Source organism: Tupaia chinensis, unplaced genomic scaffold (genome assembly GCF_000334495.1).
Source record: "Tupaia chinensis unplaced genomic scaffold, TupChi_1.0 Scaffold138517_1, whole genome shotgun sequence".
NCBI lineage: Eukaryota > Metazoa > Chordata > Mammalia > Scandentia > Tupaiidae > Tupaia > Tupaia belangeri.
The window spans coordinates 1427558-1441488 of NW_006198412.1; the positions used below are offsets into that span (position 1 = coordinate 1427558).

The 13931-nt window shown below is 45.6% G+C and overlaps 1 protein-coding gene across 1 annotated transcript in view; it reads right to left on the bottom strand.

Annotated features, from left to right (window-relative positions):
* Positions 1 to 13424, bottom strand: part of IGSF3 (immunoglobulin superfamily member 3) — a gene marked incomplete in the record, with an annotated part of 108332 nt that extends 94908 nt beyond the window's left edge. Inside the window, 1 exon segment of the mRNA XM_027765508.1 lies at positions 12744 to 13424. Within this exon segment, the coding sequence (XP_027621309.1) occupies positions 12744 to 12786 (43 nt within the window).
* Positions 13425 to 13931: the final 507 nt, after the last annotated feature.

Genomic DNA, 13931 nt, shown 5'->3' on the forward strand with positions numbered 1-13931 from the left:
CATCACCACAACTCCAACAGAAGGGTCCTCAGGAGAAACCTGGTCTGGATGTCATCTCCTCTTTGACAGGAAGTGTGTGATTTTTCTATTTCTATTTCTCTTTTGTTCTGACTGCCTAGAAACTCAGAGCTAAGTACGAAATTCCCCATTCCCACAGATAAGACAATATCCCCAACAGTTAACAAGGATATTTGCTTATTTTCAAGAGATGGATTTGCCCTTTACCTCACCTCCATCAAATCCCTCACCTCCTGAATCTCCCCCCATTATTGGTATTCATTGTCTTACTCCTAAAGGTCCTCCCATCAGGGCTGCCTAGGGTACCGGTAATTCATGGCAGCTAAAGAAAAGCTGAGAATAAAACAGGAAGAAAAGATGTTAAGTAATAGCAAGAAAAAAGACTTACCTTAGGGATAAAAAAGAGTTCCCTAATGTCAGAGTGTTTTTAATTAATTGTTCTATTTCTTAAGATTAAAAATACATATCAGGTGACTGGTTCAAATGTTCATCATGATTTTAACTTTTAATTCTGTGGCATTGGAGATAACAGAAAAATAAATACTTGCACTAGGCATTCAAGTATCTGTTGACTGAATAGATAGAAGCCTATTTAGGAAAGCCTTATAAGAAGAATCTAACAGAACCGGGGATAGCTACCTCCAGGGGTCTCGGGACGGGCGGCAGCAGGTCAAATTCTGATGTCTATGATATGTGACTCCAGCAATCATCTTTCCAAGAAGAACTATTTTAAACATCAGGTCTAAAGGTGAACAATTCAAGAAACTTGCTCTTGCTCCTGGGGCTTTAAAGAAAGTCATACCAGTGAAACTGAGGAGAAACCCAAGACTTTGAAATGATAATCTTTTTACAGCAATAGCTGCTTCTACAGGGCTAGAGAAAAGAGCTCTCTCTTCCTTTGGGTTAAAGTCTCCAATGTCGAGCTGGTGGCCAGCAACCTTACAGGTTACTCTAGACCAGTTCATTTTAAATAGAAGAATCTCTTGGAAATTGAAAATCCAGGAAAACGTCTCATCTTTTCCTAGTCTACAATCAAACCAAAAGAATACTCGGGACCAGCAGTTAGCGTAATGGCTATGTCGCTGGATTTCCATGTAGCCAACTGCGGTTCAAGTCCTGGACCCAGTGGCTTAAACTCACGCCGGGCGAGTGTGCGTGCGTGCCCAAGATCCCGAGAGGAGAATGGAGGAGAAGGGATTGCGGTGTGGCCATTCCCCCTGGGGGGTGATTTCTCACTTTCTGTCTCTCTGTCTCTCTCTCTTTCTGGCAAGCACACGCACCCTATAGCAAAAATCTCTCCAAAAAAATAAAGAATACTTGATTGAACACAAACCCCAGTATTTATGGCTGTCTTCTTAACAAGCATATTAAATAGGCTTTATTTTAATTTAACATACTTTCAAAATTACAGCAAAATGGTCAATAAAATAAAAACATGCTTAATTTGTTGTGTATGTGTTTTTAGAGAAAAATATTCTGAATAAACGTGTCAATTATTTTCATTAAATACGTTAAAATTTAAGGGTAGTGTTTTTATTATGACTCTTGCTCTCCTGATGCAGCAAGACAAAATTATTATGTTATATAGCTATTGAATGAGGCTCACTACTCCCCAATGATTTCACAAATTACAGCTTCAACTAGCTATAAAATAACCAAATCGGTTCTGATATGGCCATAAAATTAAGCCTGAAAAAATAGTGAAGTAAATCACCCCTTTAAAATCAAGTTGTTGAACAATATGTTCTGTAAGATTCCATTTAAATCAGAAAAAAAATCTATATTTGTGTGATTATATGCACAGAAGTTATAGAAAAGGGTCTGGAAGGATATATATCAAATTATAAAGAAAATATGTTAAACTCAGTAAGGGGCATGGGCCAAAGAGAGGCCTTTCACATTTTACTTTCTTTCCTTTTTTTTTTTTTAATTTTAGAGGTTTTCGCTATAGGGCGCGTGCACTTACCAGAAAGCCAGAGAGAGACAGAGAGACAGAAATCGAGAAATCACCCCCCAGGGGGGATGGCCACACACACACACACACACACACACACACACTGTGGTATGAGTTTAAGCCACCAGGTCAGGGACTCAAACCACGATCAACCAAATGGAAGTCCAGCAACATAGCCATTACGCCAATTGCTGGTCCCCACATTTTACTTTCTATACATCTATATCATTTGGATTTCTTACAATTATATTCATGTGTTATCTCTCTATCAAGAAATTAAAATTTGGGATTAGCCCCATGGCCTGATGGTTATAGGAAGTTGGATCTCACATGGTCAACCAAGGTACAAATCTCAGCCCTAGTGACTTGAAAAGCATACTAAGTGGGGGTCAGCAAGTGGCATGGTGGTTAAGGCCGCTGGACTCCCACAGGGCTATGGTTTGAGTCCCGGACCTGGTGGCTTGCACGCGTTCGCTCTCTCTCTCTCTCTCCCCCTCCCTCCCTCCCTCTCTGATCAAATTTAAATAAATATATAAATAACATACCGGGTGCATGTGTGAATGTGCCTAAAATTCTGACAGGGTGCAGAAATGAACAAGAAGGAAAGAGCGTGACCACATTCTATGGGTGGGTGCTTTCTCCCTCTTCCCATCTCTCTCTCTTTCTCTCAGATAAGTGCACATGCCCTCTGACAACTTAAAAAAGAAACTCCCAAAAAATTAAACTTGAAAAAATAAAGCAAACAAATCTAAACTACCACCTGAAGTTGTAATCACTATTTTGTCACCTTACTTGTATATAATACTTTACACTAAAGCATTTTAGTTGCTGTTTTCAATTGTGACTTAAATCGAATCTTCAGTAAAAAGTTAAGATTTCCTGTTGAAGGCGTTATACCTAAGGGGTTGTGAAATTTCCTTCTCTAAAGTCTTTTTAAAAAAAAAATAGTTCTTACCTGGCTGGAATGGGGTAGGTGTGGTTTGACCTGTAGCAAGAGACTGTTGCTTAACTCTCAATCCAGCTCCCCTTTGCCGCTCCCTACTGAAAGCATTTCCTAGCAAAGTCAATCAAGGTCACCACTGCAAACAATTAGCAGCAAACACTCCTTAGGTTATCCAAGGTATTGAAGGCCCAGAGTAGCAGTTGGGGTCAACTGGCCACGTAGATTTCAAAACATCTACCAATGGCACCACTTTCCCTGAACTGCAGGTGCAAGGCACCTCACCTGTCAGGCATATGTACACTTCGGTGAGTGGCAGCCCAGAGCACCAGGCTAATTTCGCTGCAGAGTCTGTATCAAGTGTGAGTGATCATATTGGTAAGCGTGTAGGAAAAATAGATTTATTACTACTTAATAAGTACTGTTTGTCTGGGAAACAGAAGATTTCAAAACACGAGGCATCTAGGAAAAAGGGAGTTAGCGGGTCCTTGCGAGGTAGAAGTCTCATGCACTGCACCACTAGCAGTGCGGCCGCAGGTGTACACAGCTTTCTTTGACGTCATCATAGAGGAGGAGGCAGCAGACCACACGCCCCAGTATCAGACAATGGGTGTTACAAGCAAAAACACAGCTAAATGCACAAAAACAATACCATTGTAAGGCAAGTCTGGGCAAACTCTCCTACATCAATGAATCGTAACTGGGAAGAATACACAACTGGTATTAGATTATTTGTCTGTTTTAATAAGGGGAAGGCCTGGAGACTTGAAGGTTGATGGGAAGAGGGCATCCCTAGACGGCTGAATGCTCATTTCTTAGCGTTCACAGTTCCGTTACATCTTTGATTACCTCTGAATACATACACAAAAGGTCTTCCTTTGGTATAGAACAAACCACTCTTCACTTCTACCTCTGGACGCACCCCACCACCTGCAGAAATGCCTTGTGCTTTCCCTGAGCACTTTTCTCAGTGGTCCTCCCCTTACAGCATTCTGGTATCTTCCACCAATCCCTGGGCCAAAAATCCAGTCCTCATGCCAATGGGTCACTCCAGTTCTTACCAATTGGTGCCCTTAGGATCCCCAATCCTTTAAAAGACCTAAAATTCCGGTGCTTCAAGAAAGTCTTTCCACATTGTTCACTTACGGGCTACTCCAGCCTATCCCTCTCCTTGACAGAAAATTCCCTTCACTCCTCTTGCTAAATTGAAAATACAAACAAGCTTGCATCGCTGCCTCTCTCCTAATAGATGCCCGACGGGTCTTCCTATTCGTTCACAAATGGATTTTCCATCTGTCTCATTGCTGGCCTTAGATCACCATCTCCTACAGGGCAAGGCCAGGGTGGTGTTTAGCAAAGCCCCATGACAGGGAATAGGGGATGAGGGAGAGCAGGAGATGGGGGGCTAGGGGGTATACCACTGAATTTAATTAGAGGGTTAATAGAGGGTTAGAGGGTTAAGCAGAAACTTTGTTTCAACTCTCATTATTATAAAGCCTATTACAAAGCTTTTTAAAAGACATGTGACCACTTTCCAGTCTAGGTAGAGTTAATAGACTCTAATCTTTGATTTAGGACCTTGCAGTGCCCTGGGCGCATCATTCTCTTCTACTATAATTATAGATGCAGAAGATGTAGAGACTGGGCTGACGACTGCTTGGAAGCTAATTTCTAGAATAAATCCTTGCTACGACATCTTGTGATTTTTGCCCTTGTGGAGATAGAGTTCAAAAATAAAAACAAAATTCTATGTAACTTAAGAGTCCAGTTAAGAGAGGCCCAATGCCATGATCTTTGCTAAGTGCCTGCCACCGTGGCCCACAATTAGTCACTTAATAAAGGGTTCTTGATGAGGGAATTTGGCAACATGTGATTTTCTGCAAATGTAAGCTTGATTTTGATGCAACCACTCATTTCTTTGAAAAATGGGCAGGGCTGGGGGAGCATTCACACCCAGGTGTCCTAAACGTCCTTAAATTAAAAAATAGGACTTCGGGCACTAGCAGATGGCGTAATGGTTATGTCGCTAGACTCCCACGTAGTTGACCACGGTTTGAGTGCTGGACCCAGTAGCTTAAACTCACACCAGGCGTGTGTGTGTGTGTGTGTGTGTGTGTGTGTGTGTGTGTGTGTGTGTGTGTGTGTGTGTGTGTGTGTGTGTGTGTGTGTGTGTGTGTGTGTGTGTGTGTGTGTGTGTGTGTGTGTGTGTGTGTGTGTGTGTGTGTGTGTGTGTGTGTGTGTGTGTGTGTGTGTGTGTGTGTGTGTGTGTGTGTGTGTGTGTGTGTGTGTGTGTGTGTGTGTGTGTGTGTGTGTGTGTGTGTGTGTGTGTGTGTGTGTGTGTGTGTGTGTGTGTGTGTGTGTGTGTGTGTGTGTGTGTGTGTGTGTGTTCAAGATCCCGAGAGGAAAATGGAGGAGAAAGGATTGCGGTGTGGTCATCCCCCCGGGGGGGTGATTTCTCACTTTTTGTCTCTCTGTCAAGGGCACATGCCCTATAGCGAAAATCTCTCTTAAAAAAAATAAAAATAAAAAAGCCCTTTGTACGGAATCACTGTACTCACTTGAAGTGGGGTGGGAAAGGAGTCCTCTCATGGCAAATGAGGAACTCCCAAAGAAACCTAAAGTATTAATTAAGGAGACATAACTAAGAATGCACAGGGCGCCCAAGGCCGGGCATCATCAGACACCATCAGAACCTGGTGCCACTTTCTCCAGTTCCCAGGTCTGGGCGTAGGTGACATGGCCTGGGTTCTAGAGACCCAGTCTAAGCCTAAACCCCAAACTCATCATCTAAGCCAATTCTGTTTGTCTAGCATTATCCCACGAAAACATGTCCTTAGAGACACTTACAGACATGCCTACAGTCCCCAAAAGGCCACTCCACTAGCAGACGACGGCTGACTCCCTGCATCATCAGGACTCCACTGGAATAAAATGTCCTCCTTGTCCAAATCTTGCCCATTTCTGAAAGCTCACCCCAAGTCCTCTCCCACAGTGTCTCTCCCAACAACCACCGCCACCTCCACTGAACTTCACTTTGAACTTTGCAGGTGTCTGTGGCTAGAATTCAACAGGTACATGAACTTGAAAGGAGAAAAAATTACATCTTTATTTTTGCTAGCTTCAAAGTGAACCTTAAGCATTCCTTTGATCACAAATGGAGGTGCCCCACACAGTAATATCTCCAGTACCCATGATCTGTCACAAGAGAAATCACACACACTTTCATATCACATCATAGTTGATGCAGATACCTCAAAATATCACTCACACTTATCACAGTGCCAAAATTACAACAATTTCTTAGTCCTGCTGTTAGATCTTGTTATTAAATGTTATAAAAGAAATATATTACTACATCATAAATTTGTTTCTTAACATGTTGGTGGCTACAGTTCAACATAATTTATTTCCTTTATTATCTTACGTGTTTTTATTTATGCATTTTAAGATTTCATGTTAAGAAGGGGTCCAGATGCTTCTCCAGACTGCCAGGCACCAAATAAATAAATAAATAAATAAATAAATAAATAAGAATCATCAGGCCAGCCAGTGGCATAATGGTTAAGGCAGCTGGATCCTTCCTACCTGACCAACTCGACAGTTCGAGTCCTGGACCCAGCTGCCTGAAAAAACACGAGGCACATCTGCGTGAATGTATAAAATCCTGAGAGGAGGGTAGAGAAGAGTGGACTGCAGCGTGGCCATCCTCCACGGAGAGTACTTTCCTCCTCTCCCCCACCACACACAAGTGCATGCACACATGCTATCATGAAGTTCAAAGAAAACAATTAAGAACCCCTGTTTGGTAAGGGCACAGCTCCACAATCAGACAACTTGAATTCAAATCTAGGGTCTGCCCATTCCAGCTCTTTATCTTAAGCAAAATTACTTAATTCCAGCTCTTTAACTTCAGCAAAATTACTTAATCTCCCTGAGTCTTGGATTTCCTCATCTTGATCAAGAGAAATCGATACAAAAATAACATCTACCTTGTGAATAAATTTACTTATACTGAACAGCTACATGGGGGTCTTCAAAAAGTTCATAGAGGGGGCAGCAGGTGGCATAGTGGTTAAGGAAGCAGGATTAAACATGATCAACTGTGTGGTTTGAGTTCCAGACCGAGCAGCTTAAAAAAAAAAGTCAGATGCATGTATGCACAACCAAAATCCCAAAAAGAGAATAGAGGAGAAGGGATTATGGCATGGTCATCCCCCTTCAGGCTGACTGCTCACTTTCTCTCTCTCTCCCCCATCCCTATCTCTTTCCAGTGAGTACATACCATCCTATAGCAAATAAACAAAACAAAACAAAAATTACATATGCATGAATTTCAAAATGCATGGGTTTCAAAATCGCTTTGCACCAAAACAAGTATGTACTTTGATTCTATTTTTCCACAAAATTTTTGAAATCCCCCTTACCAGGTACAAGGCCAAGTTCTGGGGCTACAGTGACATGTACTTTCTACAGAAGGTCAGGATATATAGCGTTTAGCACATAAACATTCTATAAACATGACTGTCATCACTACTAAAACCACACTGTGTGGTGTTAATTATATGCTTATTTATGTTGCTTCCCATGTAACAACTCCCAGTTCACCTAATTTATGCCAACCAGACTTCACAGATGCCAGAGGATGGACCTCATACAAGGGGAGCAGTTTGTTAAATTAGATAACACAGGATTTGGAATCAAACAGTCCCGGTTCCCAAACCCTGCTAGTAAGCTAGCTTTGTGACTAAGGCAGAGACCAGTAGTTGTTCCACCATAAAAAGTTCTCTCTGGCAGTAATAGAACCTCCAATGTTTTTTTCTTTGATTTTTCCCAGAGGACACATGCACTTGCCAGAGACAAAGCAAGCATGAAGAAAAGTGAAAAAGCACCCCTCCACAGGGGATGGTCATGCCAAAATACCTTCTTCGCCATTTCTCTCTCCTGTTGGATTTTAGGCATTTACATACATGTACCTGGCATGTAGTTTTTAGGCATTCACATACACGTACGTGGCATGTTTTTCAGGACAGCAGGGCTAGGACTCAAACTGCAGTTGATCATGTGGGATCCAGCCCCCTTAACCACCATGCCGCAAGCTGGCCCTAGAACTCCAAATTTTTACCAGGGCTCTTGGACAGAACAAGAACAGTATTTCCCAGCCTCTCTTGCAGCTAAGTGTGGTCCCATGATTAAGTACTAGCCAATGGGGACACAAGCACAAGTGATAGGTATGACTTCTAGGAAGTTTCCTTATATTCCCTGCCTTATAAGCACCCACTGCCCTTCACTTACCCTTTCCTTCCTTACTGATGGCTGGGGTCAGAATGGCCATCCTAGACCATAAGATGACCTTGGGAAGGGAGGGCACATACATGGAACAAGACAGAAAGAGTCCATTTGCTCAGTAATCTACCTGAGGCACGTTACTTTACCTCCCTGGAACTCAGTATCTCCATCTATTAATATGAAGTATCTCTCTTGCAGAATTCTTTCAAGGACTGATTTAGATAGGGCCTGGTTCAAAGGAAGGGGTAGATTTTAGGACAGCTGGAATTTCTGTTATAGTAGATTAGTAGTCTTGCTGCATTGGAAAATGTCGGAGGTTGGGACATCTTAACACAGACCTCAGTGCCCAGGGGTGACTCAATGGTGCTCACAGGTGGAAGGCATCCTAGCTGGTCTCGTCCTGACAAAAATCCCTTCTCCAGCGCCCTTGTCAAATGGTGCCCAGGAAAGAGAAGTCCACTACCTCTGAACCGTTAGGACAGGGGTGTTTGTTCATTCATAAATCACAGCCCACATCCCCTCCCTTCAGAACGCTTCCCCTGACTGCCCAAACCACTTCTCTTCTCTCTGTTGCCTCCTTCCCTCTGCCTTTGATCACCCCACTCCTGCCTCTGAGTTCATGCCCATCAGCACATCAAAGTTTCTTTCAGTCTCTTCTGGAAGCACCCTCTGGTCTCTCCTCTAAGAAGCCTTCCCTAACTGACTGGGAAGTAAGTGATCGCTTCCTCAGTCCCCGCCCATTCAAACAAGAGGTTTCCCAAACTCCACAAATGAACTTGTCTCCCACTGGGGCAGAACATGAACGATCATTAGCTGTTGATACAGGTTCTGAGAAGATCCAGAGAGGCCCTCCTCTCCCCCACTTTTCCTTGCTAACACTTGAAAGCTGTTTCATCTTGTTTGCAACATCAGCACCGGTCTGAGAGGTATAACTCTTCATGGCTATGCAAAATCGAAATGTGCTTTAGGTGTCTAAAGCTTACATTCATCTTTCCTGATTATTCCCTTCCTGTTCTTGCAGACACAAATCCTATTCTCTCTCCCCCTCGTTACTGTCATCTTTCCATGTCACTGTCACTCACACAGGCTGCTCCCAGGCATAGGCACAGCCCCAACCACCTCTCCCTCCTCCTCAATCCCTCTTCTTCACAAGCAGGCCAAATCTGCATCAGCCTCTACTCTCACTCGCATCTTCTGCTCCTCTGGCTCCGACTATTCTCAGAGTAGAGACTTTACTATCCTCAAAGCTCAATCGGGCCCAGGTTAAGGTGGCTTTGGAATTGGAACAAGGGTAGTGGTGGCGGCCCACAGCTGCCCCAGGTTGGGTGGGGCGCACAGGGCTACAACAGAAGAAAACAAGACACGCTGCTCGAGAAGGCAAGTTCAAACCCATGCAGCTTCAAGAGGACAAGGACATGAGCAGAAATCAGTTTGCCAAGAGGGAGAAAAAGAGGAACCTGATGCGTATCCTGGACAACAAGAAAGGAAGGAAGCAGGAAAGCACAGGTCTAATGATGTCAAAGGAGCAGCAGGCTTTCAGAGATTTAGCCTGGGAGCCCCTCGCGTACCATCACAGGGTTCTCTAACTCAGTCATTTCTGGAAACTGGCCCCTGTACCAGTCTCACTTCACAGAATCCTTAGCTTAATCCAACTCTTTACAAACAACATCTTAGTCCAGGTATGTAACCCCCATGGGCTCAAAAACATGAGATTCTTTGCTGTTTAAAATGCACACAACACATGAATGCACATTACATAGCAAGAATGCTGACGCATGAATCAGACCATGCCAGATTGCAAGCAGGAAATTAGACCCCAGGACGGGTTTTGTTCCCTCCACAACACCTCCTGCCTCTCCCGGATTACAAGTTGTTAGAAGACCTCCTCTGTTGCCATGCTGACAGCTATCAGGTGCTGAGAAGGAGAGAGTTCCACCAGCGGGTTCAAAATCAAGCAGAGATGAACATGCATGTCTACAGTGCTGAATCTTCCTGCTTTTGCCCATGCCTGGCTTTCTGGCACCAGTCCCCTCTAAGGCCACCTTAATGCTCCTTTTCCTTCTCTGCACCTGTGTACATGTGAAGGTGGGGGTCGAGGAAAGATGACAGCGCCTGACCGGTGCCAGGACCTCAGCTCTACTCCACGGAGTGGCCCAGAGAGTGAACAGCAGGGATACCAGCAGGCGGCCTTCCATTTCTTGAACAGCCAGAAGAAACAAAAGGCATAAATGTCACATTCTCCTGTTTTCCCATTGGTGGTGCCTCATCCTGCCCTGGGCCCCACCCTTCCACTCAGCCCTCTCTCCCACCCGCTTGAGCCACACACCCACTCCACGCCCAAACCTCCCAGAGGGCTTTCCTTACTTGTGTCCTTTTGAATCCACATGAATCACTAATTGCTGATTTAAACCCAGACACTGGATAATGACAAATACGGCATAACAAATACCGAGTCAATATCAGGAGGCTGGCAGATGGAAACTACCTGCCTTCTCAACTGCCTGAGTAGTCAGGACAGAGACGCCGTCTCTACCCCCGCTCACAGCTGGCCAGAAGACGAACTAAACTTCCCGCTGGACCAGGGTAGCTGTGTATGCTGGGCAGTGGCAGGGCTGGTACTCACAAACTAACACTGGCCGGCTCTGAAGCAGCCTGCATGGAGTTACTTGGGAGGATTAAACAGCCCAGGCCATCCCCAGAGTCTGGTTTCATGGGTCAGGTTGTTGCCTGAACATCCATTTTTAAAAGCCGACCCCCCTAGCCTGCCCCCAGAAATCCAACATCACCCAAGTTTAAGAACCACTGATTGAACACACGTACTATGAGTTTTAACATTATCCAACACACTCAGGGCATTTAGGATACCTAGTATCCTTTCATGGTCATGCCAGTCCTTGGATGTTCTATTGAGATTCAGATGTCAATCCTGGTAAGGCTGATATGGAACTCAGGTCCTCTAATTCCAAAGTCCATTCTCTTATCACACACCCATTACCTCGTGCAAGGATGTAAACAATGCAGGAAGCAATCTCTACTGACAACAGATCATGAATAAATTCCATAAATGCCAGACACCTAGATTTGTAGATCTAAACATCACAGGCAGCAAGCGATGACCCTGAAGGCAGAGGACCAAATCATACAAAAATGGCAGGAGGGGTGCTCATGGGGCAGTTTGAGAAGATGGGGAAACAGCCTGCACCAGATCCTACATAGTGACCTTACCCTCGATGGGAGGAGGCATGTCTAAGATACCATGGTTAACACAGAGCTCAGTGTCATGGAAAGAATGGACGAGTCTCTGAAAAAAAGGGGTAAGTGGAAGCCCCTTTGCTGCGGAAGGGATTGAGAGCAGTGTCAAGAGTACACCTCTCAGGGCCACAGTTTCTTCTTCCTACTCCAAGAACGTTGTGTCCCCACATTCAGTAGAGGCACAAAAATAATCCTTACACATCCCTGACCAGGCAGCTTCAATTTCTCCAGTTTCTCTTCCTCCCAGAACTATGGCCTGAGCTTCCTTGGTCAGGGAACTTATGACTAGTACCCTCAAAAATGTTGAGCCTTGGGACCAGCAGTTAGCATAATGGCTATGTTGCTGGACTCCCATGAGGTCGACTGCAGTTCGTGTCCCAGACCCAGTGGCTTAAACTCATGCCGGGCGCGTGTGCATGTGTGCTCAAGATCTCGAGAGGAGAATGGAGGAGAAGGGATTGTGGCATTGCCATCCCCCCTGGGGGAGTGATTTCTCGCTTTCTGTCTCTCTGTCTCTCTCTGTCTGGCAAGCGCACGTGCCCTGTAGCAAAAACCTGTCCAAAAAAAAAATGTTGAGCCTTCAGGCTACTTAGGGAGGGTAAAGCATCTCTTCAAATCCTATCCCACCAACTCTCACTTCTCCCTCAGGAAAAAAAAAAAGAAAGAAAGAAAAAAAAAGAAAAGCAGGACCAGCAGATGGCATAATGGTTACATTACATATGGTTGATGGTGGTTCGAGTCCCGAACCAAGAAACTTGAAACTCATGCCGGGCGCACCTGCATACATGCCCAAAATCCTGAGAGGATAATGGAGACGAGATTATCCTCCCTGGGGAGTGATTTCTCCCTTTCTTTTTCTGTTTTTCCAGAAAGTGCATGTGCCCTATAGCAAAACTCTCTTAAAAAAAAAAAAAGGCATAACACCATCATTATCACTAAATCAACTTTCCCAACAGAGTGGGGATAATGTTACCACTTCCAATTAGAAACTAATGCAGAACAAAATGGAATTGAAGACACCAGTTTCCATAAACCATGGACGTGCACCTGGGGAGCTTCACTCCTAGGCCCAGGACACCAAATGATCCTTCCTAAATACAACAAGCAGTACCCTATTGCTCCTCCTGGGTCAGAAATGGGCCTTCCGATACCCGATTTCAACCTGTGACACACACCAACTGCCTCCTGGTGTCCCCCAAAGCCTGTGTTGATGGGAAAGAAGCACAAGGAGTTACAGGAACCAGGAGCAGGTTAAACTTTGCATCGATCGCTCTGATAAGCAGAGCCACTTACCCAGCACAGCCAGACAGCTCAGCACTGGGAAAAAGCACTTCATGTCGGCAGCGGCAGGAGACACAGCACAAGGCGCTTCCTCTTCTCCGGGCTCCTAATCTCTCATTTCTGGCAATCCACTTATAGCTCCAGAGAACAGTTTTGGAAATGGAACTTAATTCAGAAAACAAGAACAGATTAAGGAGAAGCAATTGGAGCAGGGGGCTGGGGGATGGGGCGGCAGAGAAGTGGCAGCATGTGTTAAAACCCCCCTGTGCTGAAGGAAGGGTTCCAGAACAATTCTGAAGGTGCTCTAGGCTTCGGCCACATCGTGTGCCTGGCAGGTTCCGGTGGAATTGTCGACTGTGGTGGATAAATCCTCAAGGAAAAGGGGGAAAAAAGAGTCTGAGAAAATCCTTTCATCCACTGATTATACAGCAATGTCCTTGGCTTCCCAGCGAAGGTGTCTGTGATCTCCCTCATTCGGATTCCCCGAAGGAAACGAGGCAGGTTTTATCAAAACCTTTGACAGCCACATTATCCTGGTTGGCATCGACCGTTTGGGTTTCTTCATCAAAAAGTCCGTCTCCTTCCATGGTGGTAGGTCACGGCGCTGTCACCTGCCCTAGACCTGCCCTGGACACACGAAGCAACTTGGCGGTCGGCAGTCTTGAAACCGTCCCACAATGCCACAGATTTCTAAAACAAATACAACAGAGATTTAGCAAAGGCAAACACAACCACCGCAAACCCCAGCAGGGGCTGAGCGCCGAGCTGGCCCGGCCACCGGGGTGCCGTCCCGCGCCAGGGCAGCCCACCTCCGCCTGCTAACCTTGGCCAAGCGCTGCCTTGCCCTGCGCCTCAGTTTCCCCGCCCGGGGCAGGGCGATTGTGGGAAACCCGATTGTTCCCGAAATACTTTCCCCAAACGCTCACTCCTGGGAATTCCCGTCGCCTCCCGCCGAGCCGGGCGCCCAGCGTGGCCCCACCCTCCGCCGGGCACATCGAGAAGGGGCTCCCAGGTGGGGCCGCGAGCCCTGGCTTCCACCCCGGCCCCACGCCGGCCGTGGGAGCTCTGCGCGCGCCGCGTCCCAGGTGGCCCCGCTATTGTTTTACCTTCCCAGGTGTTTATTTTTCGCTGACTGGAAAGAAAAGAGACCCGGGAAGGAGGGAGCCGGGCTCTGCTTCCCGCCGCAGGGGCGTGCTCGCC